General features: G+C 33.3%; 1 protein-coding gene across 1 annotated transcript in view; it reads left to right on the top strand.

Moving 5' to 3' along the window:
* LOC129220625 (protocadherin Fat 4-like) overlaps positions 1–22,994 on the top strand; it is a 190,189-nt gene that overhangs the window by 125,805 nt on the left and 41,390 nt on the right. The window contains 11 exon segments of the mRNA XM_054855055.1: positions 24–227; positions 2,648–2,746; positions 3,676–3,792; positions 6,764–6,940; positions 7,667–7,916; positions 9,375–9,659; positions 15,343–15,437; positions 16,154–16,294; positions 16,937–17,039; positions 18,296–18,553; positions 19,668–19,816. Coding sequence (XP_054711030.1) covers positions 24–227; positions 2,648–2,746; positions 3,676–3,792; positions 6,764–6,940; positions 7,667–7,916; positions 9,375–9,659; positions 15,343–15,437; positions 16,154–16,294; positions 16,937–17,039; positions 18,296–18,553; positions 19,668–19,816 — 1,878 coding nt within the window.

The raw sequence follows: 22,994 nt of genomic DNA, 5'->3' as shown, positions 1-22,994 counted from the left end.
TTAAATTTGCTTCTATCGTGCAGACGACTTTGAAGTTGTTCGTGCGAGAGGCAGAAGAACGCGATCCTTTGTTCGACAAGAAACATTTCCGCTTCGCCATCCCGGAAAATGTCGCCGGCGCTTTTGTCGGACAGGTGGAACTAAAGGAACGAATGTACCGAACGAACAGCATGATGCAGTACAACATTGTCAACAACGATGTCAAAGCCCTCTTCAATATAACTAAGGTGGGTAACGATTTCTTTGTTTCAAAAGTTGAATCTTGTCAGGTTTACGTCAAGCAGGAATATGATAGAGAGAATTGAGATAATGTTCTTTCCAACTGTCAATGAACGATAGTGTTGTCAATATTTAGGATAATTTCGCAACAGCTTTCGTGCTTGATAAAGATATTTGTGATTCTTAAAATAAGTGGTTTTTCTTTGAATAGCCGCTTGATAAAAACAAGTGTGTGACAAGCTTTTTGTTTCTCGGTTATTTTCTAGTGTACTTTTAATGTAATGTTCATATACATGGCTCATTAAAAACTATTCTAAGCATTCACTTTTTTATTTTATGTCTAATATAAGATGTATGTTCAATCTAAGCATCGCTATAAAAATTTTCAAACTGCTTTGTTATTGTAATGTTGTTAACAATATGGTAATATTGTTAACGTTGTCAACAATATAACTGTTGTTAACGTCGTTATTTTAAGCGAACTAGAAAATCGCTCATCAAGCTGTGACGGGTGAAAATTGCGTCTGCATTAGAACAAAGCAACTGCCTGTTTAGTGATATTTTGATGGTCGACATTTTAACCCTAACTTCGGTGGATTAACCTTAAACTCCTGTAGAAAAAGTTCATGGAAAGAGTGGTTTTCCGCCTCCAGCTCAGTTACTTCCTATGCCGGGCTAATGAGTGCTAAAAAGCACGAAATTGCAGTCCTTGAATGGAATGACTGAGCTGGCGGTGTATTTTATGTATTTCTGGTTTAGCCCTTAATTAGGGCGGTGACTTATTGAAAAAAAAAAGTTCATTGTTGACCACTTTTCGTTTTTTTATTCTCCTTAAATTACATTCGACCAGTAAACAGGTTATCAGATCCAGTTCAACCTTCTCTAAATAAAGTATTTCAAAAGAAAAAAAATGTCAAATTATCATGCCGTGGTGCAAGTTTTATTATTGGCGACGTCAGCGTTACTCGATCAGTGAATTTGCTATAATATCTATATGAAGATTGGAACAAAAAAGTACTTGCGTGTTACAGTTACCTGGAAAGTGTTACTGGAATGTGTTACTTCCAGTTTCTGAAATTTTGAACATAAAATAAAAATATCAATGGGATTAGAAAGAACTAAAGTGACCTTATTTCCAAATTTTTAGCAGCAGATAAAAAGTGTAAAAAAACTGCGCATTGACGCAACTGTTATAGAAAAGTTATCCGACTTATATAAACTAGAGTTTTCGATAAGATTGACGGAATAACTCCACAGCCCCAACCAGTAAATGATCCACCACGTCTTACAAAAGTCGAAATTGGTGTTTATTTCTATACATTAAACTAGACATCACATACTTAATAGGAACGAAAAACGACAGATAGCTTTTATCTGATTACGAGGGGACATCTCTTCCTGCTCGTTGTCACGTCACTCACCAACCCCCCCCCCCGAAAACTAGTATCAGTTCTATTCGGGTCCCTTCGCGGTCCAAACTCATCGCTCTTGTTTTCCGCACACTTACCAAATCATTACAATCTAGCAGGCACTGCTTCATTAGTATAATCATAAATAAAGCTGAGAGTCTCTCTGTCCGGATTTCTCTCTGTCTGTCAGGATCTCTCTGTCTGTCAGGATCTCTGTCTGGCAGGATCTCTGTGACGCGCATAGCGCCTAGACCGTTCGGCCGATTTTCATGAAATTTGGCACAAAGTTAGTTTGTAGCATGAGGTTGTGCACTTCGAAAAGATTTTTCGAAAGTTCGTTGTATTTCTTTTTCTATTCCAATTTTAAGAACAAAATTATCATAAGATGGACGAGTAAATTACAAAATTATCATAACGTGGAACCGTAACATGGGCACAAGCCAATTGGCGAGATACGAAATTATCATAACGTGGAACCGTAACATGGGTACAAGCCAATAGAGGAGAAAAATTCACCATACATTATTTGTAAATATACAGGCGAACCAAAATACCTTTTTATTTTTCTATTACGGGCGAAGCCGTGCGGGTACCACTAGTAACAAAATATTCTGGACACCAAAAATTTTTTTTTGATCTTTCCAGAATGAAATGATACTGACCAAAAGTTTTTTCTATTGTGCCGAAATCTCAAGCATCAAAACATTCCTCGCCATTGAGTGCCTACTTTAACTCAAATGATTTTATAGAATCAATCCAAAAATATTATGCTTTTTTTTAATAACAATTTGAAATTCAGCCCAGATTTCCTACATCATAAATTTTCAACGATTTCATTTGCTGCTACAATGCCATCATTAGATTTTTGTAAAAAAATAAAACATAGAGCTTTCTTTATAATATTGCATTATCATTATAACATTTTAGGTGAGATTTTCATTGCTAAATTCTTTCTTATTCCCTTCAGTATAGAAACTGGAAATACATATTTGTATAACTTGATTAAAATTGTATTTCAGGAAGGAAAAATATTCACAAAAGTAGGACTTGACAGGGAAAAAAGAAGCCAACATACTTTTACGGTTATGTTAGAAGAAAGAAAGCCTTCAACCAAAGTGGTATGTATCCGTTTCTATTTACACTCGGCTATTGAATTAAGTACAATAATAAAAAATGTTGTTGAATAATTCTGATACATTATTTAAAAAAGAAATAATAATTTTTCTTTAACGACTACAAATTTTAGAATCGAAAAAAGAAGCATTATGGTCAATTTAAATTGGAAAATCATTTGGTAACAAGACTTCCGATAGACTGAGGCTTAAAAGATATACTTTATACTTTGGATAAGAATTTGGTAAAACGACCTCTAATTGGTTGATGTTTAACCGAAACCGATATCCTTTGGATATGGAATTGGTAAAAGTACCTGCAGTCAGTTGAGGCTGAATCTATTCAATATACCTTGAACCTGGATTTAGAATTTTAAATTTTGATTAAAATTTGTAACTTTTCATTTTTTGGAAGGTTCATTTTGGATAAGGATTTGGTAAAAAGATGCCCAATCGGTAGATGCTTTAAAAATTAATATATATATATAATCGGAAAGAGGAGGTTTATCCCCAGTTTCGCGACAGTTAACATTTTCTCCCCCCTTTAGTAAATAAAAAGGTGTAATCGAAACTGAAAAACAGATTAGAAGGTAATTTCGTGCCGGCGAAACCGGGGGAGGGGGAACACACCAAAGAGGAGTTGTCGATAAAGATTATTGGCACTGTGCGAATATTTAAACTTTAATTTGTTCAACCGAAAGAAAACTTCGTCCAAAGGCAAAGATATTTTTACTGGAGCCTGACTACAACCTGTACATTGTTGTGTGATTCGTTATATAAATGATTAAGATGAAAATGTTGATTTCATTCCACCCACCATAAAAGCCTTATATATCGCACTAAATTTAAGTTAACTTGAAAGAAAATATATAGTCAGAATTCAACTTTATTTGTATTGTAATAAAGAAATGAACAAAATTGTTTTATTTATTCAGACCGTTTGTGAAGTGACAGTTGAAGTTATGGACGTTAACGACGAAATTCCCACATTCCAACACACATATCAAGGCACCATTAGTGAGAATTCGCCTTCTGGAACACCAGTGACTGTGGTATGTTTTATCCTTTTCTAAGAAATTTATCATATGTCTGATACATACATGCTGCCATCCTATATTGCTTTATACTGAAGAATGTAAATTTATCAGATTTAGTACTTGAGCCTTAACTTTCTGGCTGCTTTATTCCGCGATTCCCATTTACAGCTCTCTCAAATGTAGCAAAATCTGCTCATCTCGAGATCTCCGTGGGCTTGTTTTTACTTGCTGTATTATGGAGCGCATCCCGTTTTTTTCTCCGTATGAACCCCGAAAATAAACTATATACAGTATTAGAGGTTTAATTTGCGTTTTGGTCAACACATATCGTTAGTTGTCCACTAAACTGCTGCATTTGAAGGAATGGTTGAAGAAAGTATTTACAGTGAGAGATTTTAAAAAAAGACAATGTTTTAAGTGATTTTGGTCAACAAATTGAGCAGTAAAAAAACTGAACTATTTGGATCACACTGTAAATGTTGAAGCTGATTTAAAAAGTTTGTGTTCTTATTACATTTGTTGATTTAAAGGAAAGATTGATGAACCTTCAGGTTTAGAACACAGCAGAGCGTAAAATAATATTTTGCTGAAAGGTAGCATGGTCTTTTGTATTTTTGTATGATAGTTTTGTAAGTGTTCTAGAAGTAAAAATAATACATCATTATAAAAAATTCCCCTGTACGAAAAAATACTCACCTTTCTGAAGAAATGACGTAGTCTGAAAAATAGCAGCACACAGAGAACGCTTACGAATTTGTCTATTTTGCCGAGTGTCACACCAGTTCTGGCCGGACGTCATGGTATTAGTGGCATAATGTTTGATAACAGGACGCATTTGCCACACATTGACGGTAGTTCGATAGCGTATTGCTTTCGCCCTGTTTCAGACAACTTCCAACACGGTATTACAGCAAGACAATGCCCGCCCGCATGGTGCACGGCGAACTTGTTACAGCCTAACAGTATTTAACATCCTTTCCTGGCAATCAGCTTCTCTAGATATGAATCCCATTGAGCAACTGTGGGATCGCATTGGACGTGACATGAACTGAGGACTGCTGGCACAAATCATTGATGATCTGCGCATAACAGCGGATGTGGATTGGCTAAGATTACCTTAAAAAAGATTAAGGAACTAATTGATAGCATGTCTCGCCGAATTGAAGCCGTTTAGCAGCCTCAGTTGGGAACATTAGATACTGAAAAAAAGATGGTTAATATTAAATCAGTTCTGTCAGTTTTTAATCATTTGTATGTCCATCTCACCACTATCGCTCCTGCAATTTTTATGACGATACGCAAATTCTTCGTATAGGTGTTGCAGTTTTACTTTTGCGGAGTGTATGAGTGAATTTATATGATATTTTTTTAACAAACTCGTTTTTTTACGAGTTTGTTAAAGAAAATTATAATGAAAATTTATTTGATTATTTTTCGCTCATAGTGTGAGTTGGTTAATATTTTCTTGGAAATTTTAATATTCCAAGCAGGTGCTTAGAATAACAAAATTTGTAACCGAAAACAAAACTTCATTTTATTCCTATAAATTTTTAGAAAATGAGCAGTTTCGTGGAACATCAGCAAATGTTATTCATTCACAAACATAATAATCTTCGAAATGAATATTTTAGAAGCTTTAACACAACTGCTAAAATAAACTTAAACATTGTTGCATAAATGACAAGCTGAAATATAGTTTCTAATCCGAATCTGAAATGCTGAAGTTACAAAGTGAAAAAGACATGGCAGATGAAAAATGTGGCTTGCGAGACTAAATTAAATTACGAAATGCAGACTTCCGAGAAAATTTTATACATACATACCGTGTTTTTCTCTTTTCTTTTCTTGTTTCCATTTTTGCAATCGTCTGCGACACTTGCTTTACATTTATCTTTTGAGTGGCAGCGTATATTAATATTTGAATCGCGTGGAATGTTTTATTTTCATCAAAGGAACCTTTTTATATTAATTTTGTTTTTAGATATAGATAGATATTTCTCGAGTATGTTTCATGTGCTCTATGATCTTATCATATTAAAACATGTTTTAATAATTATTTATATTAATTGTGCAGTTGTTGTATTAGTTACTCTAAGTCAGGGTTTCCCAAACATAGCGCCGCAGCAACTTGGGGTGCTGTAGAAAGAAGTGCGGGGCTCCACAAAACGTCCATGGTAACAATAGTATGCATGGAAAACAACTGTACCGGGAGAAAATATTAAATTTTAGTTCTTCACAGGATGCCGCGAATCGGAAAAGGAACCTCGGCTTTAGGCTGTTTCTTTTCTTTATTGAAATCTACTTTCAGTAAATCACGCAAATTTCAGAAACAAAGGTTTTAAAAGAGAATGGAAGAGTTATAATTTATTTACTATTATTTCTGTTCATTCGTATCATTAAGTACTGATTGTGTGAAGAAATAATGATATAACTTTGCTTTTATGTCATAAAATATTGTTTTGTATGCTTTTTTTACACTTCTTTTAATGAAGACGAAATATTACTCTTACACTAGCCCAATTCTTAAAAATGTAATAACTATTTACAGCGATTATTATTCAAAAATGAATAATGACGATTAAAATTGTAGATAAGTTGCAATGAATAGATCAATAGTTAACTAAATCAATTTCTTATTTATTTGCAACACTGAAACCAAATTGTCTGTAGGCAGTCATTCGTGGAATTGCGTCAACAGTCATATTGAAACATAGACTCGATCATTTTATGAAATATTTTTATCAACAGTGATCTGTATGCCTTATGCCGTAATCAATCCTGTCCTGACATGTCCTGATAAATGGGCAATTTTGTTTTAGGCGGTGAATTGCATATCATTGGATTATTCCAATCAGAACGATTCAAGCTTCTCAACTCAAACATAAACCACGTGACGTAACGATTCTAATGGGCCATTTTCAATGAAACTTCAGCATCTCAATCCCAAGCGTTTTAATCGTGATATACCTTTATATTTAATTTTCAGGAACCACCCATCGCAGCTGTCGATAACGACAGCGGTAACAACTCAATGGTGAGATATTCCCTGAGTGGAGCCGGTAGTGAGATTTTTACCATTCTGGAGAGTGGTCAAGTCATCTTCAGTTCGCCGGATCCGGCTCTTTTCCTGGATCGAGAGAGAAAAGAACGATATGACTTACAGGTAAGATCACATTAAGAAGACTAAGGAGCGCATTCAACTCCAACCGAATTCGATCAAACTGAATACGACCAATTGTATCAACCAATAGAAGAACAAAAAAATTCCTTTGGCACACCCAGATGGATATTTTTTTCGCTACCGTGCTGGTAGAGAAAATTCAATAGAATCGAACACAATCGAGTATAATTTTTCGTCTATCACATGTATATTTTTTTCTATTTTCTTTACGTGTATTCTTTTTTCTATGCATTGAATATAAAGTGTTATAGAAATTCGTGAGAAATAATTTTCAAGTTCTTAACTTATTTCGTACTTTCAATATAAATCTTATTACCTCGTGATTTTTTTTTTTTTTTAATGATCCATCAAAGATCATCGCTGCTTGTTTTCGTGGTATAATTCCTCTCTTATTAATTTGTTATTCGTTTAGGCGATATTTTGTTTATTGAAATTAATCATTATCAAACTAGTTCCAAGAAGCAAACATAACTATCTTTCGATTATTGGAAAACATTTTGACTGAATGTTTTATTTTTTCAGTTTCGTAAGACACTTAGATTAATTTTAATGCTAAAAGCAAAACGTTGAATTCAAACAACAAACTCCTGACCAAAAAGGAACTGAAAAATAATTACTATTTATCAAAATAAAATACCTTTGCCATTCCGATGAAATAAATCTCCTTTTTCATTGTTTTATTGTTGAATCTTGCTTGGTTTTCCGTAGGTCACAGCTACTGATATGGGCAATTTGAGTTCCTCCACTTATTTGACCATCTCCGTAGCAGACGAGAATGATAACGCTCCCGTATTCCAACATGGACCTTTGAGAGTTATGCTTCCTGAAACTGCAAGACCAGGTTCGAAGATTGCCGAAGTCAGTGCTATGGATGCTGACGCCAAAGGGCCAAATTCCAAAGTGGAATACATCATTACCGCTGGTGACAAAGGAGACGTTAGGATTGACAGAGCAACAGGTGAGTAGAAAAATATTTTTTTAAAAAAACTTTGTATGATGTCATATTCCCCTAAAAGTTACTGTGGGTGTGAATGTATAAGCAAACGCAAAATTTAAACGTGAACTCTTTATTCCATGCTGTCGCGATTTGCAATGCACCTTTCGGCATGCTTTAATTTTGCTAAGGAAAAAAAACGAGCTAAGGAAATACAGTACAATGCTGAACTGCATAGGTGACGCACATTTCAAGTGTGGTAAGTGTGATTGTACTATTGTCTGAATGTTCTTGTGTCACAGCAAAAGAAATTTTTAGAAGATATCCGTCTAGTGTTCATTTTTATCGTACAAGGTGATTCAGAAAGATGGACTGGACAAATTCCAAATATGCTATATTTTCTGCACTATACACTGCACTTGAATACTGTGAATTATATGTGAGTATACTTACATGGAAGTTTACAAATGTTCAATGTATTATTCTCCGGCTACACGGTTAACATTTAGAAGGCACATGCAGTATACCGACTGACCGTTATTCCTTCAAGAGATTGCAGTTTTGCCTTTGATATGGACTCATCATCTCTCATTTTATGTTATCTATCAATTTGTTGACACTCTCAGTTTCAATGGATGACATCTGCCTCCAGCTTGGTTATTCCTCATTCCAGATTAATGAATCCGTACTAACAAGGAAAAAACTTCTGGATAGAGTAATCAGGCTATAGGTATATTGCATGCAGTTCTGCCTTATCCCTGACTTAGGGGCAATAGCTTATTGCCAAATTTAGAGAGTAGCCCAGATCATCCCACACTCGATGACGAATGCCTTGCGTCAATGAGCTCCTAGTGACTGTGATACGGTTTCGTAGTTCATTACAATTTATGGAAGAGGTTGTACATAAACAGTATCTTTTAGGAATCCGCACAGGAAAACTATCTAAGGGTTGAGATCAGAGTAAGTAATCAGTGGATTTAGGGGGTCAGTTTATACCCATAGCACAATGATGTTATTGGAATAGGAGGTGGTTATAAATTAATCAGTTATCGATATCAACTGGATAAACTGTTCAAGAAACTTTTAGAAGTTAATACACCATGCAAAATAAATGTAATCTTTTGAAATTCTTATGGAGATATCATTCTTGATTGACATTCGATTCAAGTGTCCTTTAGCACGTTTTCATCTGTAGCTGAGATTTTCTGGAAGAAAACAATCAAAATCTCTGTTGTGGCTATTAAGTTTGGTGTTTAATACCAAATTGTTTTGTGAGTTTTAAAAATTCGTCAACACCGGAATTCTTTTCGTCAGATCCAAGTTGGCTAAGGGATAAAACAACAAAATACAAAAGATGAAGAACGTCGTTCAAAGCTGAGGCTACATACTCTGCAGTATCAGAAGATCGGTACTGTTCCTCATGCGAACTAATGGCCTAGAAATGTCAATACAAACTAATAAATTGTAAAATATTTCTTACAGGTGAAATTTACGTCGTTAGTACCCTGAAACCGGGCACAGTTTACCTCCTCAATGTATCTGCTGCTGATGGTAAAGGTTTAGCTGCATCCACCGTGGTAAATATAACCGTGGTTGACGTCAACGACCATAAGCCAACATTCTCCAGATTTGAATATACTTTCAAAGTAAAAGAAGGAAACTACAGTAGTAACAGGAAGCCACTTGGAATTCTTAAAGCTATCGATGAAGATACTGGTCAAAATGGAATGATAGAGTATTCTTTAATAACAACCAACTTCGAACAAAGTAAGAGTTATATTGTTATTTTTTAGCTTTTTGTTTTTACCGAAAAGGAAAATGCCTTTGTTGTTGAGAGGAAACAAATTAGTGAGAGTTCTAACTTAAAAATGCGAAAATTTGACTAGATTTTTGAACATACTGCAAAGATCTTAAATGATTAATTGAGTTTTGAAATTAAGTCGAGTTTAAATCAAAGTATGAAATCCTCTGAAATATAGGGTGCGTCGTCAAAAATGTCGAGTTTGAAAAATGATTGCAAATTTGGTCAGTGTTCCGTTTTTTTTGTTCATAATCATGAAATAAATAAAGCGTGCAAGAAATGTAAATAAAATAAATAAATAAAAGTTTGGATAAAGCAAATTAAACTTTCAACAATACGTAGATGCTTGTACAAATACATGCGTGTGTTAAACAGAACGTAATTTCTGGCGGGGAAAAAAAAAAAGAAAAAACTGAAATCAGGGCCGTAACCAGATTTTTTGCCAAACATATTTCTCGAGAAATCTAAATGATCAATTAAATTTGATTTCCTTCCTACATTAATTCCAATATCAATATTGATTTTATTACAATGGGTAATTAAGAGCAAATAAAGATGACATACCTACTTCATGAAGGGAAGAAAATGAGTATACACTATTACCTTTTCGATAACTCAAAAAAAAAAAAAAAAAAAAAAAATAAATAAATAAAAATAAAAATAAATAAATAAATAAAAAAAACCGCATTTTTGAAGTAATGCTTCTAAACTAAAATTTTTTACAATAATAAAAGTATGTTTTTCCACTATGTATATATATTTTTCCACTTCAAATTTAAAGAATTTCGATGCTTTCGTTAGCGTAAGGTTTTCATAATCTGAAGGAAAACTCTGTAGTGTTTTGTACGAAATGATGTTCGCCATAATTGAAAAAAATATGTTAAATACTGCAGATACAACGTTAAGTGTGTACAGATTTTCAATAAAATGAATTTCATTTTTCAAATGAAAAATTGAAAATAAAAATAATAATAACTATAATAAATAAATTAGTATTCGCAATTTTTTTCAGAAAAAAAAATGAAAAATATTTTTTGGAGTGATTTTAAAAGCTTTGTAGGAGGGTTTAAACCCAAAAACGCACCCCATAAATACGGCCTTGATGACCATCTATCACGATTGCAACGCTCGGGATTGGGAAGCAAAAATTATATGGAAAAATCTTTGTGTAACGTGGTTTATGTTACTATCACGTGTGACATAGAGTAAAGATTACGTAATAATTCGAAATTTCAACAAACAATCCAATGAGACGTCTACCTTGTAAGTGCAAAATCGAAAGGTTTTGCCTCGTTGACTAGTTTTTTAAAACACCGCAAGGTGGCGTATTCATACCCTAAAACAACGAAATCCTTTCAGAAAATATTTAAAGTAATCGCAAAGAATCATTTGTCTTTTTTTTTATCGATTGAAAAGCTTATAGAGCCTACAATATTGTATTAATTTTTTAATATAGTGAATGGGTTTTGTCAAAGGGAACAATTCTTTGTAGGTTAGACTTACTAGCTCGAAATTTGTTCCAATGTGAGTGAATGTAATTTGTGTGCTACTGTGAGCTCACTTGTGAGCTTTTCATTGTATGTGACACAGCTACTCATTTGCGGTTGAGGTTGGGCAAAATATATTGTGTAATGCAAACTGAAAAATACCACGCTTTAAAAGAAGTTTCCACGCATCCCTAACATCTTGCTTCACTTTGTGTAGTTTTTAGATGTCCCCTTAAACGCTAATTTATTATGACAGACATGAAGCGAATGTTTAATCGCTATATACCAGTCCCTTTTCGTTTATAAAAGAAAAAACTCAATGTTCTTGTTTACCCATCACTTAAGAAAATCGTTTTAAAACATTTTTTATTCACCATATCAGCTACATGTTCAAGGGAAAAAAGAAAATTTACGCCTGCTAGGGAGCATATCTAACGTTAGAGCTAAAGTAAAAACACTTTCACGATTAATTACTTCATTAAGTATAGTAAATTAGTAGAATAAATCTCTTTTTCAAAAACAGTGCTTTTGTCCATAGATAGTGTTGACGGAAGAGTGAAAAAAATTCTTAGGGTTATCAAACCATTTAAGCACAATTTCATATCTCATCGTTAAAAACTTAAGCATTCCTCGGGACATTAAAATAATTTTCATTATAATATGTTATTGTTAGAAGGAAAAAAAACAAACAAAAAACGGGGGGTGCGTTCATACTTCTACCTTAGGTTTTTGGGGGTTTTAATGATAAGTTGGGCAAAGACAAAAAGTAGTTGTTTTCTTTTCGGAATTTTGTAGAAGAAAAATGACTGCTGACAATTCATATAAGAAAAAAAAAACCCTTATGAAACCTTTTTTTTTTTGAAAAATAATGTTTTTTAAATTCTTTAAGGAGCATCCATTTATCGGTAGGACGAATTTAAAAAATTTGCAAAGTATATTCTCCATATTTGGTATTCAAAATGAAGAAATGAATATTGCGTTTGAACTTCATTTTTCTTGGCTTACTAACTAGTTTTTATGTAAGATATGAAACAATATCTTGGATACTTTGAAAGCTGAGTTACGTGGTTTACCGTGTGTCAATTTTCAACCCGATAATCGGAATTTTTGGTCATTTTGGAGCTCTTTTATGGTTTACAGAAACACGGTTAAATTATACATTCTTTTCCAATTTTCCATATCAATCATTTATCGTAGGAAGTTTAGAAGTGGTGCATAAATGTCGAATCTGAAGTTTCAAGAAGACTTCTGGTTAGTGTTTGAGTGCTCTCGAAAATGCATAATTATTCTCACGAAAGTGAGCCCAGCTAAACACTTATCGAGATAAGAACCAATCAGGAGCTGAAGTCAACTATAATAGTACAGTAAAAATAGGGGTCGGACCCAAACATCCAAAAAAAAAAAAAAAAAAGCTAAACCTGGAAACCTGGTGCAAATTGTTTATTACCCTCCCAATAAGAACAGGTAAAAAGTCCCACCCCATTGTGCGTCGGGCTTTGGAATGGGGGGCATCTAAAAATTGTTGTTTTGGGTATTTTTCCAGAATTTTTAGAGTAAATTTAAAGTGAGAATATTATGTCATACTAAATTTAAAAGCATGAAGTTAAAGGTGTTTGACCCCCAAGAGCCAGAAAAATTACGCTGAACTGTTTTTTGCTTTCAAATGATTTCTCCTAAGCTTGTAACAAAAAGTCTTCGTTATCAAGATGTTTTTTGGAATCTAGATCCTCAGCAAAATCGTTATTGTTGCAGCTATGTTTAACACAGTTTGAGCATATAATTGAGCACTTCAGTCCACTTTCAGACTTTTCAAACATTCACTATATCCAATGTACTAAAATATATCCCCTCAGAGAAAGCACAAGATTTGAGACGCAGAAAGTCTTCTAGAGCAGAAGGTTTGGCTGTTGTAATAGGACGCAGATTATATTTCTGTGGTGCTTTCTTTGCACCCATCAAAAATGACACTAGCTTTCCTATACTTACAAGTTAATTATACACTGCATTGCTGGCATATTTCCTTGAAGCTTACAGATCATTACCAAAAATATGATCAAGCAGGTATCTTCTATCTATTACATATGAGGCAGTGGGAAGCAAAGGGATGTAAGTGGCAAAATTAAAAATTTGGAGATAACTAGCACAAATGGTTGGTGAACCTCTCCTCTATCTTGAGCCAAGAGTAGTAGTAGACCTGATAGTTGCTTCTATACAGCATTATTTAGAAAAGAAAATCAGTGAAAGCCTACCTAGGATCTTATCTTTAAACGCGTTTTATTCAAAATTTGAAAATGTCCACTTACATCCCTTTGCTTCTCACTGCCTCATATATGACACCAGCTGTTCGTTTTGTGATGGTGGATGAACCTTTTGCTTCAAATAATAGCACTTTAACGATACAAGATTTCTTTCCTTCTGAAACCAGATTAATCGAATACTGATGGAGGATAAGTAAGTAACAGAAGCTAAAGACATAACTGTTTACCTCCTTTGCAAAGAAATGCCACAAAATTGTTTGCCTTCAATATCCTTTGATGTTACTACCCGAACGTTAAAGGTCTCATCGCAACTCATCTTATCATCAGCGAGCAATACCACTACCAATTTGAGAGGGAAGAAACTTCTGGGGGCTTTAGAAACGTATTGTGATTTCCAAAGTGGGAGGCAAAAAGGTGTAAATATTTAGCATTATATTGTTGTATTGCTCATTGCTCTCATCAAGACTTGTTCTATCGTTGAATCACGACAGGTTCTAGATTACCTGAATTTGTCACTGTGTTAGTACGTTGGATAGCTGATGTTTTAGCTGATGTTTGATGTGATCATTTTTTTTAATCGCATAATGTACTCAAAAGTCTGAGATAGTGTTGCAAGTATATGTCTGTATATTTAGCATAATTTACATAACCAGCTGCGTAAAAGAGAGGTGCTCGGTGTTTGCCAATGAGAACCCCATCGACTTGGAGGGTGCAGAATTGCAGCATTGCCCGTCTCACAATTGGCAATTTCGGTTTGTCCCCCCTTCCCCCTTACGGTGATGGCAAAAGATTGTAGAAAAGTTGAAGTATGTTAATCCAGAAGAAGTAGGGAAACTTGGTCAATTTGGACTTTTTTTATGCTGCACAGGAATTTTGTTTTCCAGCGCTTTAAACAGTTTAATAACTCTAACCACAAATAATTTGGTTACTGAGCTCGCTTAGATCTTTTAGAATTATCATTCTGACATTACCATATCATTGTGTGGCATTTTGTACTTCGGAAAAGTTTAAATCAGGGAAATTTTTTCTTGAACTTCATTGCAATAGTTGATTTTAGAATGTAAATTCAGGGTCCCCCCCCCAAAAAAAAAACGATGGCGCACCCCTTAAGTGTGACGGAGTATCCATCTTGAATAAAAGCCCTCAAAGAAGAAAGAAATGTCCCTTAAAAAAACTTCCTTAAAAATTTCGATGACGCAAAGCTGCTCCATGAACCCCTCCCCCATCCCCCCCCCCACCTGTGCACCCCTGTTAATTAGAATTTTATTCTGTGTGAGTTTATTATTTTACTATTATAGAGTGGTTTCTGCGAGGTTTGAGAATTTTTTTTAAGGAATAGAAATTATTTTTATTTAAATAGAGGATTATTTCGCCCCCCCCTTCCCCCCAAAACCCGACGCGCAAAGTGCTGGGAATTTTTACCCCTTCTTGCTGGAAGGGTAAGAAGTAATTTGCAACAGGTTTCACCTTTTTTTTTTTTTGGATGTTTGGGTTTGGCCATTTTTTGGCCTAATTTTACTGTACTATAATCCAGCGGCCAAAGTAAGAAACTGAAGGACAAATTCGGCAGACAAGACCATCAATGAGGCTTTTTACACTGAGTCAACAGCCAGTACCACCCTCAAATTCACACTATCGAGAGTAACAAGAAAGATTAACAAAATATTATCCACATTACTAAAAACCAGTCTGTGATTTATTTAAGTGAAAGTCCTCAATACTGGAAAATATATGACAACGAAATTAAGACCAGCATTGAAATGATCTTTCTTCAAGAACTAAAATATGATAAAGCTTGAAAATACTTCAATTTAACTTAGATACTAATGCTTTCCAACTAGCTCTCATTCTCCTTTTGTTATTTGACTGTTGTTTCTAATATGAATCATTTGTTTGAATTTCAGAATTCCCGTTCACAATCGACAGTAAAACAGGCGAACTATCAGCACAAGGCATTATTGATCGAGAATTTAAAGATTCATATAAATTTCAGGTCCTTGTAAGTATGAGACAAGAAAAATATTTTTTTAGCATCAAAAATTGTATTAAGAAATATCAATTACTTAATATATAAATGTTTTGAGTCTGAAAGTATACTTTTAGTTTATTGGTTGATTTATGAACGATGTAAAGAAACATATTTAAGCTCCCATTTAAAAAATAAGCATAAAATATTAAAACCAAAGTTAAGATAATAGCTATTACAAAATACACCTAGACTAGTTTTGTAATCTAGGATATGAGATAATATTTTTCTATGGTTACTTTATTATTATCTTTTCTTCTTCCAGTAAGACATATAAATTACAAAAAAATAATACATAAAATCAGAGGTTTTTCACAAAGCTTTAAAAATAAATGTTTTTGTGGTTGACTGGAAAAGGTAAATGTTCCAAAATATAGTCTTAAGTCAACCCGTATTTAATCAGTATTAATACGCACACATTTAAGTACGCAATTATTGTTTGTATTTACGAAATAAGTTCAATTTACACTGCGTTTTGTAAATATAATGTTTTTTTATTTGTCAGTGTTACTTACTACATAAAAATACATTTTTGGAATATTGTCGTGCTTTAAGCGAAAAGTTTCACCAAAAGTAGAAAAAAGTAGAAACAAATAATTATTTGACGCATGTGATTATGGTTTTCATCTAAAATAGTATCTGTGTCGCACTTCAGTATTTACAACTCAAGGTCTTTCTTTTTAATTTAGGGCACTGACTTTGGAGAACCTCAGCTGAACTCTACAGCAGAAGTTGTCATCGAAGTCATAGATGTAAATGATGAACCTCCGAGGTTTTACACTGATCCATACCTAGCCCATGTTCAAGAAAATTTGGATCCTGGACAAAAGGTAATGTCGAGAAACATTCAGTTTTTGAATTCATTTCATGTTCCAATCTGTTCATAACATGTAATATAAGATCTGTTTTAAAAAAATGTTGCTACAAATAAGTTCCTTTAACTCAGAGATTACTAATGGTCTACAAATGTCTGTTCATGGCACCATGACTGAAATCAAATCATGATTTAATTTATGATACAGTGCAATTTGCCGAATGAAAGACAACGTAAATGTCACTTAGATATGTAAAGCTTTTAATCTGTCCGCGTTAATGCGTTCCTACGCGAAACGTTAACTTGGAAATTTACCAGCAGAATAATAGACAGGACTCAAGGTACCCAAGCATGTAGAGAAAACTGCTGGCTAATACATTACCCCATCGTCAACCTTACCCACTTATTTGACGGCAACAAAATGCAGGTGAGAGAATTCATATTACCTGAAGTGCTGCTTAGAATTAGAGGGCTTTAAGTAATAAGAGGAGTTTCTTGACAAATTCTTAAGATACAAGAAGACTTTGTCTATAATTGTAATTTCTATCTCTGTCTCTGTGTGTCTTAAAACAATAAATTACATACTGCATTGCATTTATCAAAATATGTGCTTTTCATTTCAATCTAAAACAATTTTCTACACTATTGTTTCTCATAGGTCACACAAATTATTGCATATGATAATGATTCTGGACACAATGGATTAGTATTTTACAAGCTTGGAAAAGGTCACAATAATAAATTTTACATTGACAGCAAAGGTTAGTATTCAAGCCTTTTTCAGTTTGTTGCACTTCAGTTTCAAAGCGCAAACATTTAAAATATGAGTCCTCAAACTAGTTCTAATAAATATATATGTGGCTTCAAAATTAAAATATAATAAACTTCTAATAGCTTGATACAATCTTCGTATCCATAATATTTTCATTAAACTTTTGTAATGATAAAAATAAGAATAAAAGTAATAATCTAGTCTACAAATAATTTTGGTAGTATTAAATTGTGTCGCGGTACCACTCTTTATTTTTTGTCAACCTGTCGTTACTCTCTCACATAGTCGGTTAAGTATCTAAATTATATATTACTGATGCATTTAATTTCGTACTATGTTTTCTAAGCATAAAACACTTCCAAACTTTTTTTTCCTTCCTAAACTATTTTTATCAGGGAAAGAAACTTTTAGAACAAAATACGCAGTGCTTTAGAAAATATTTTTTCACTAAACTGTATTTTGTTCTCAGAATTTCAGCTATCGATAATAAAATTTCATTTTGGTTTCCAAGCAAATTATATTTTTCTATAAGTGAGCGTCTTTGACATGAACGATGAAGATAATTGTTCTCCACCGAAGAAATAAACTGCAACCCTTCATTTAATGTGACGATATTTATTTTAAAAAGAAATTTTTAACGAATATGTATCAAAAAACGCTTTATTGCTAAAAAGAAATCCTCTTCGTTTTATAACGTTCTTTGCATTGATGTGAACAAAATCTAATAGCTGTATTTAGTTTAATATCCCTTAAATCATTCTCTTATCTTAAAACCGTATTTTTTCAAACGTTTTTTGCAGACATTTGCTAATATTCTGCTCTTTGATTGATTTAAAGTTATTTACGAAACTATTTTTCTTTTATATAAATTTAAAAAAGTCATGATAATAAAATTTTCTCGGGGTGTACAATCTGTTGTTATTAGTAACAAAAAATATAGGGCTGCGGAGTCAGAGGGAAAATGATGGACTCAGACTTCAGGAATTTTAGAGCCTGTAACTTCGAATTCTTTACCCCGACATCAGTCCGAGTTTGACTCCACAAATACTGACAGAGTTGCGGATTTTGAGAGAAAATGGCCTACTCCGGCTCTTGGAATTTCAAACATTCGACTTTCGACTCCAACTCTTTTACTCCAAAATCAGTCCGGATCCAACTTCTCAATTTTGAAAAAAGGACGTTGCTCATTATTTCCATGCTTTCGACTCTTACCAACTTAATCATTCAACGTTTCCTATTTTTTAGATGGTACCGTATGGACCCTGTCAACACTTGATTACGAGAAACAAGCATTTTATAACATGACAGTCATTGCCTACGATCAAGGAACACCTAGTCTCAGTTCCACAGCGAAGTTATGGGTTACGGTTGCAGATACAAATGACGCTGTTCCAGAATTCTCAAAAGCTGTGTACACTTTGGAAGTAGCAGAGAGTCGACAGCCAGGGGACACCGTTTTCAAATTAGATGCTGGAAAGGGAGATTTCAAATATACTTTGCAAAGTAAGTTTAGTTGTCTTCCAGACATTCTCTGTGGCATTGCAATGGAGATTATAGTCTATGTAATTAGAATTGGCGTGTCAAGGTCAAATAACTTCAATACTCTCCAACTTTTCCTTTTCTGGTTATCTTAGTTACGACAATAAGAAATTTTTACTCATGTTGCTTCTGCAACCCTACGTCGAGTCTTATTCATGGACTGTAGAAAGTTATTTTATGCTTAATACATTTTGTGTTTACATTGTTGTCTAATAGTGTTTTGACTGGTGAAAAGCTTTCGAAATTTTGATCGGTGGCCCATAACTTAAATAGTTTTGAATAACTATGATTCTTGAATAGCTTTGAATAGTTTCAAGTAAATGAGTATAAAATATCTCTATTGATTAAATTTTTTAAATATAAATCGTCGTATGAGACAAGTGAGAAGCAAAGGGATGTAAGTAGTAAGATTAAAATTTTTTAAAATAACCAGTATAAATGGTATTTGAACTCTCTGTCTTGGGGTAAGAGATAGTACTAGTATCCCTGGAAGGTTTTGTTTTACAGCATGATTTAGAAATTTTTTTAAATGAAAGCCAACCTAGGACCTTATCTTCAAAGGCGCTTTACTCAAAACTTGAAAATGTCTAATTACATCCCTTTGCTTCTCACTGTCTCATATGTTACTCATTTCTTCTGAATAGCCAAATTATATCAACTATGTTTTTATGTATCATTTGTACAGCAAACTCAGTTTTGATATTGCTCAACGCATTTAAGTTTCAAATAAAATTTTATTTAAAATTTATTTATGCATAATTTTTTATTAAATTATAACGTTATTAACTGACTTTTCATTATAGTCATTAAGGTGAAATGACCAAAACCTGACACAAAAAAAGTGATTGGCATCTTTAAATGACAGACATTTAAAGTAATAATGAAACCTATGTAAATGGTCAACTTTGACAAGTGGTCAACTTTTCAAGTTCTACTGTACTGATTTTCTAAAATAATTTAGTTGTTTTTCTTTCTTCCGAAGAAAGAAAAGCTCATTCTAGACTACCAGACGAACATTGATTGTGTTTTCTTCATGCAAAAAACTGTGACAGCTCTCAATATTTTTTTTCTACATTAGATGCTGACGAGATCAACGCCTTCGATGTTGATATGAACACTGGAGACATTCGCCTAGTCAAAGCCTTGGACAGCGTCCAGAAGAGTCATTACAGGTTGCTTGTTGAGGCATCAGTTGACAGCGATCCTCCAAAATCAGACACTGCTGAAGTAAGCATGTAATAGTTTGCTAAACATGTATAACTTCGAATATATCATTATCTACAAGAATAAAAGTTATAATTTTATTGTAAGTCTTTTAAGAAACTAACATCCTTTTTCATGAAAACACTGACAACTCAGTCAATTCCAGCCGAGGACTGCAGTTTTATGCTTATTAGCGCTCATCAGCCCGGCATAGGAGTGACTGAGCTGGAGGTGGAAAACCTCTTGAGGAAGCCAAGAGTGCCAAACAAACTGGTAGCTAATACAGAATTAGCACTGACCTGTATTAGCTACCAATTTGCTTGGCACTCTTGGCTTCCTTAAGAGGTTTTTCACCTCCAGCTCAGTCACTCCTATGCCGGTCTGATGAGTGTTAACCTTCCAAGCGGCGGCCATGTTTTTCTAGAACTTCTGATTTGTGTCATCACCGAAATACCATGTGGACCCATAAAGAGTCAGTCTTTTCCCAAACGAATTTTACCCCCCTCGTAATCCGCAGTGGGTGGGGATTACTTCATTATTCATTACCCTTCTGCTTCATTAGGGACGCGTGACACTGAGCGACAGCACACCTGCTCATCAAACTAGTACAAAAGAGAATCTGTGGAATGTAGTTTCCTGCCTAGTTGCAACTTACAATCTATTAGTTCAACAAAAGGGGGGAAAAATATGAATCTTATTTGAAAGCATAAGAATAGTTTGTTTTTCTTCTAAATTAGAATGTATATCTCCTAAATAATGAGATAAGGGAACGCATATTTTTACGCAACATTTTATTGAACTGATCGTACATATATTTATGTATTGAGAACAAGTATGACTTTAATTTCTGTCCATTAGGTTTATTTATACGATCTAAGTGACTTTTTTTAAACTTTAATATCTTTAATTAGACTTAAACTGGCTTAAATTAAAAACATTTAATGACTAACTTCTCTAAAATACCTCAAACAATTGATAAAAGAATAATATTCAATGGTATAAAACATTGTGTGAGTAACCACACTACATACTCACATAATATGTAATGTCTCGTCATCTTATGTTATGAGCGAGTGCGATTAAGTTTTAAGGCCTTCAAATGCCTTTTACACCATACCTTTTCTAAAGCTTCATTTTTTGTGTGTGTTGTATATGCACACCAAATCTATGCTTATACATGCGAACGAAATGAGCTTACATAAAAATATGGTTGCTATTAAACAATATTCTGCTAATACAATAAATACGCCAATGAATTCAATTTTGACAAAAAAAAAATAATAATAAAATGTAAAAAAGGATATATAACCTTATATATAGCCTTAATGTATAACCTTAAATTCAAACGGTGTGAAGCTTCAAGTTTTTTACGAAGCTAGACGTTTTTAGAAAATATTCATATTAGTTTCCACTCGTAAAGAAACTAAAAACCATCACATTATAAATAAAATGTTTTCATTCGTGCGATAAGTGAAATAATAATGCGATAAGTGATGTTAAAAATGAAAAAATAGTCATAAGAACAGCAGACACGTGTTTCGGCATTCCAAGGAGCCTATTCTTTAATCAAGTAAACAGAGCCTGATTACTGCAGGGGCATAGGCTCTTCCTCTTACTTTTTAGTGTAGGGTGACAAAATATCCTTAATTTATTATGCTAATTAAAAATAAATAATGATTTCACTCAGATTCTAAAGTACAATGATGTCATTAATATTTTCGCAAATGCAGGAGACGAGGGGAAATCTTTTTATTTGTTGATAAAAATTCCCTTTAAAAAATTGATATATTTGCAAATCTCAAAACCACTCCAAGTTTAGTCTGTATTTACTATTAAAAGTTATATCATAATACCTTTGATATTTTAAACTGGCAAAGTTTAACCTTATCTTATATAATTATCGTATACCATATCTTTTCTACTTTTTAAACGTTGTGATTAAAAGTTTACCACCAAATTTAGCATGGTTGTGTTAATACGCAAGTATCGAAATATGTTATAGCTTCAGAATAAGCGGAAATATAGGGAGTTGGGGGGGGGGGGGCAGAATGAATTTCATGCCGAGTGTTTTTCTAAAATCTTAGTTGGGCATTAGGGGGGCCCTGAAATACAAATAGCCCCATGACCACTGTCAGAATGATCGGGCTCTGCAAGTAAAATAAAATATATATATTATGGATAAAAAGGCAACCGCGGAATGGCACAATTGTGATAAAGCTAACATGATGTAAACGCTAGTTTGAATATAAGAATATCAGAGGGTGATTATGATTTAATGTCAGTTTTCATTCGATTTAATGATATATATTTTTCACCAGACGCGTTAGAAATCCTACTTTTTAAATATTTCATTCTTCTAACGTCTTTGTCTTTGGCACTAATTATAGTTGATTTGAGCGGCTATTTCCAGCCATTCAAAATTGGAATGAAAAGTCGAACTTGATTTTAGAGAAACTGCATATGTTCTCAAACGAAAGCAGCCAGCAGTGCGCTTTTAATAAAAATGCTTTCAGAATTATATGTTGAAGAACGTTTTTGTGTGTTCCAAAACTCTTGGATAATAAACCATATGGGCTAAGAAGAACATAGGTCGAACGCAAAATTACTGTTGATTTTCTTTTCTTTTTTCAATGACCTCACTTATATAGATATTTTTTATTTTTGGATCCGTTTTCTTTTTTGAGTACATTTTGAAGTCTTGAGTCCTCCATTCGTTTAGGGTATGTTTTTTTCTTTAAATCCAAGCAACTTTTTTATTATATGTAATTAATTTATTTCAATTTCAGAAAGTTAAACTATTGCCTCATTTTTATAAGTTTTTTTTTTTTTTTGTCATTTTTCATCTAAGTCGAACATTTAAAATTGTTATTGAAATATTATTTCAAAATCTTTTATCGTTCATATTCAAATATAATTATGAATACTTAAGTAATAAATAATGCTAAGATTAAAATTATTGCTTAATGATAAGTATTTTCATTTTATTTTAAAGCCATTTTTTGTATGTATATTTCTTTAAGTGTATTTTTTGCAATGCTCGCTTTTATGAATATTTTTGAAAATCAAAGCCAGAGATCGAATAACGCGTATGAAAATTTTAGTGCTTTATAATCAAACATCGGTTTAATGACAGATAAGGGATTATTGTTTGATTTTGTTTTCAACGGTATGGTTTCTTCCAAGCATGCCTTCTTTCTACACA

The sequence above is a fragment of the Uloborus diversus genome, chromosome 4 (assembly GCF_026930045.1).
Source record: "Uloborus diversus isolate 005 chromosome 4, Udiv.v.3.1, whole genome shotgun sequence".
NCBI lineage: Eukaryota > Metazoa > Arthropoda > Arachnida > Araneae > Uloboridae > Uloborus > Uloborus diversus.
The sequence above is the reverse complement of the archived record's forward strand: the minus strand, read 5'-3'. Positions and strand labels throughout refer to the sequence as shown.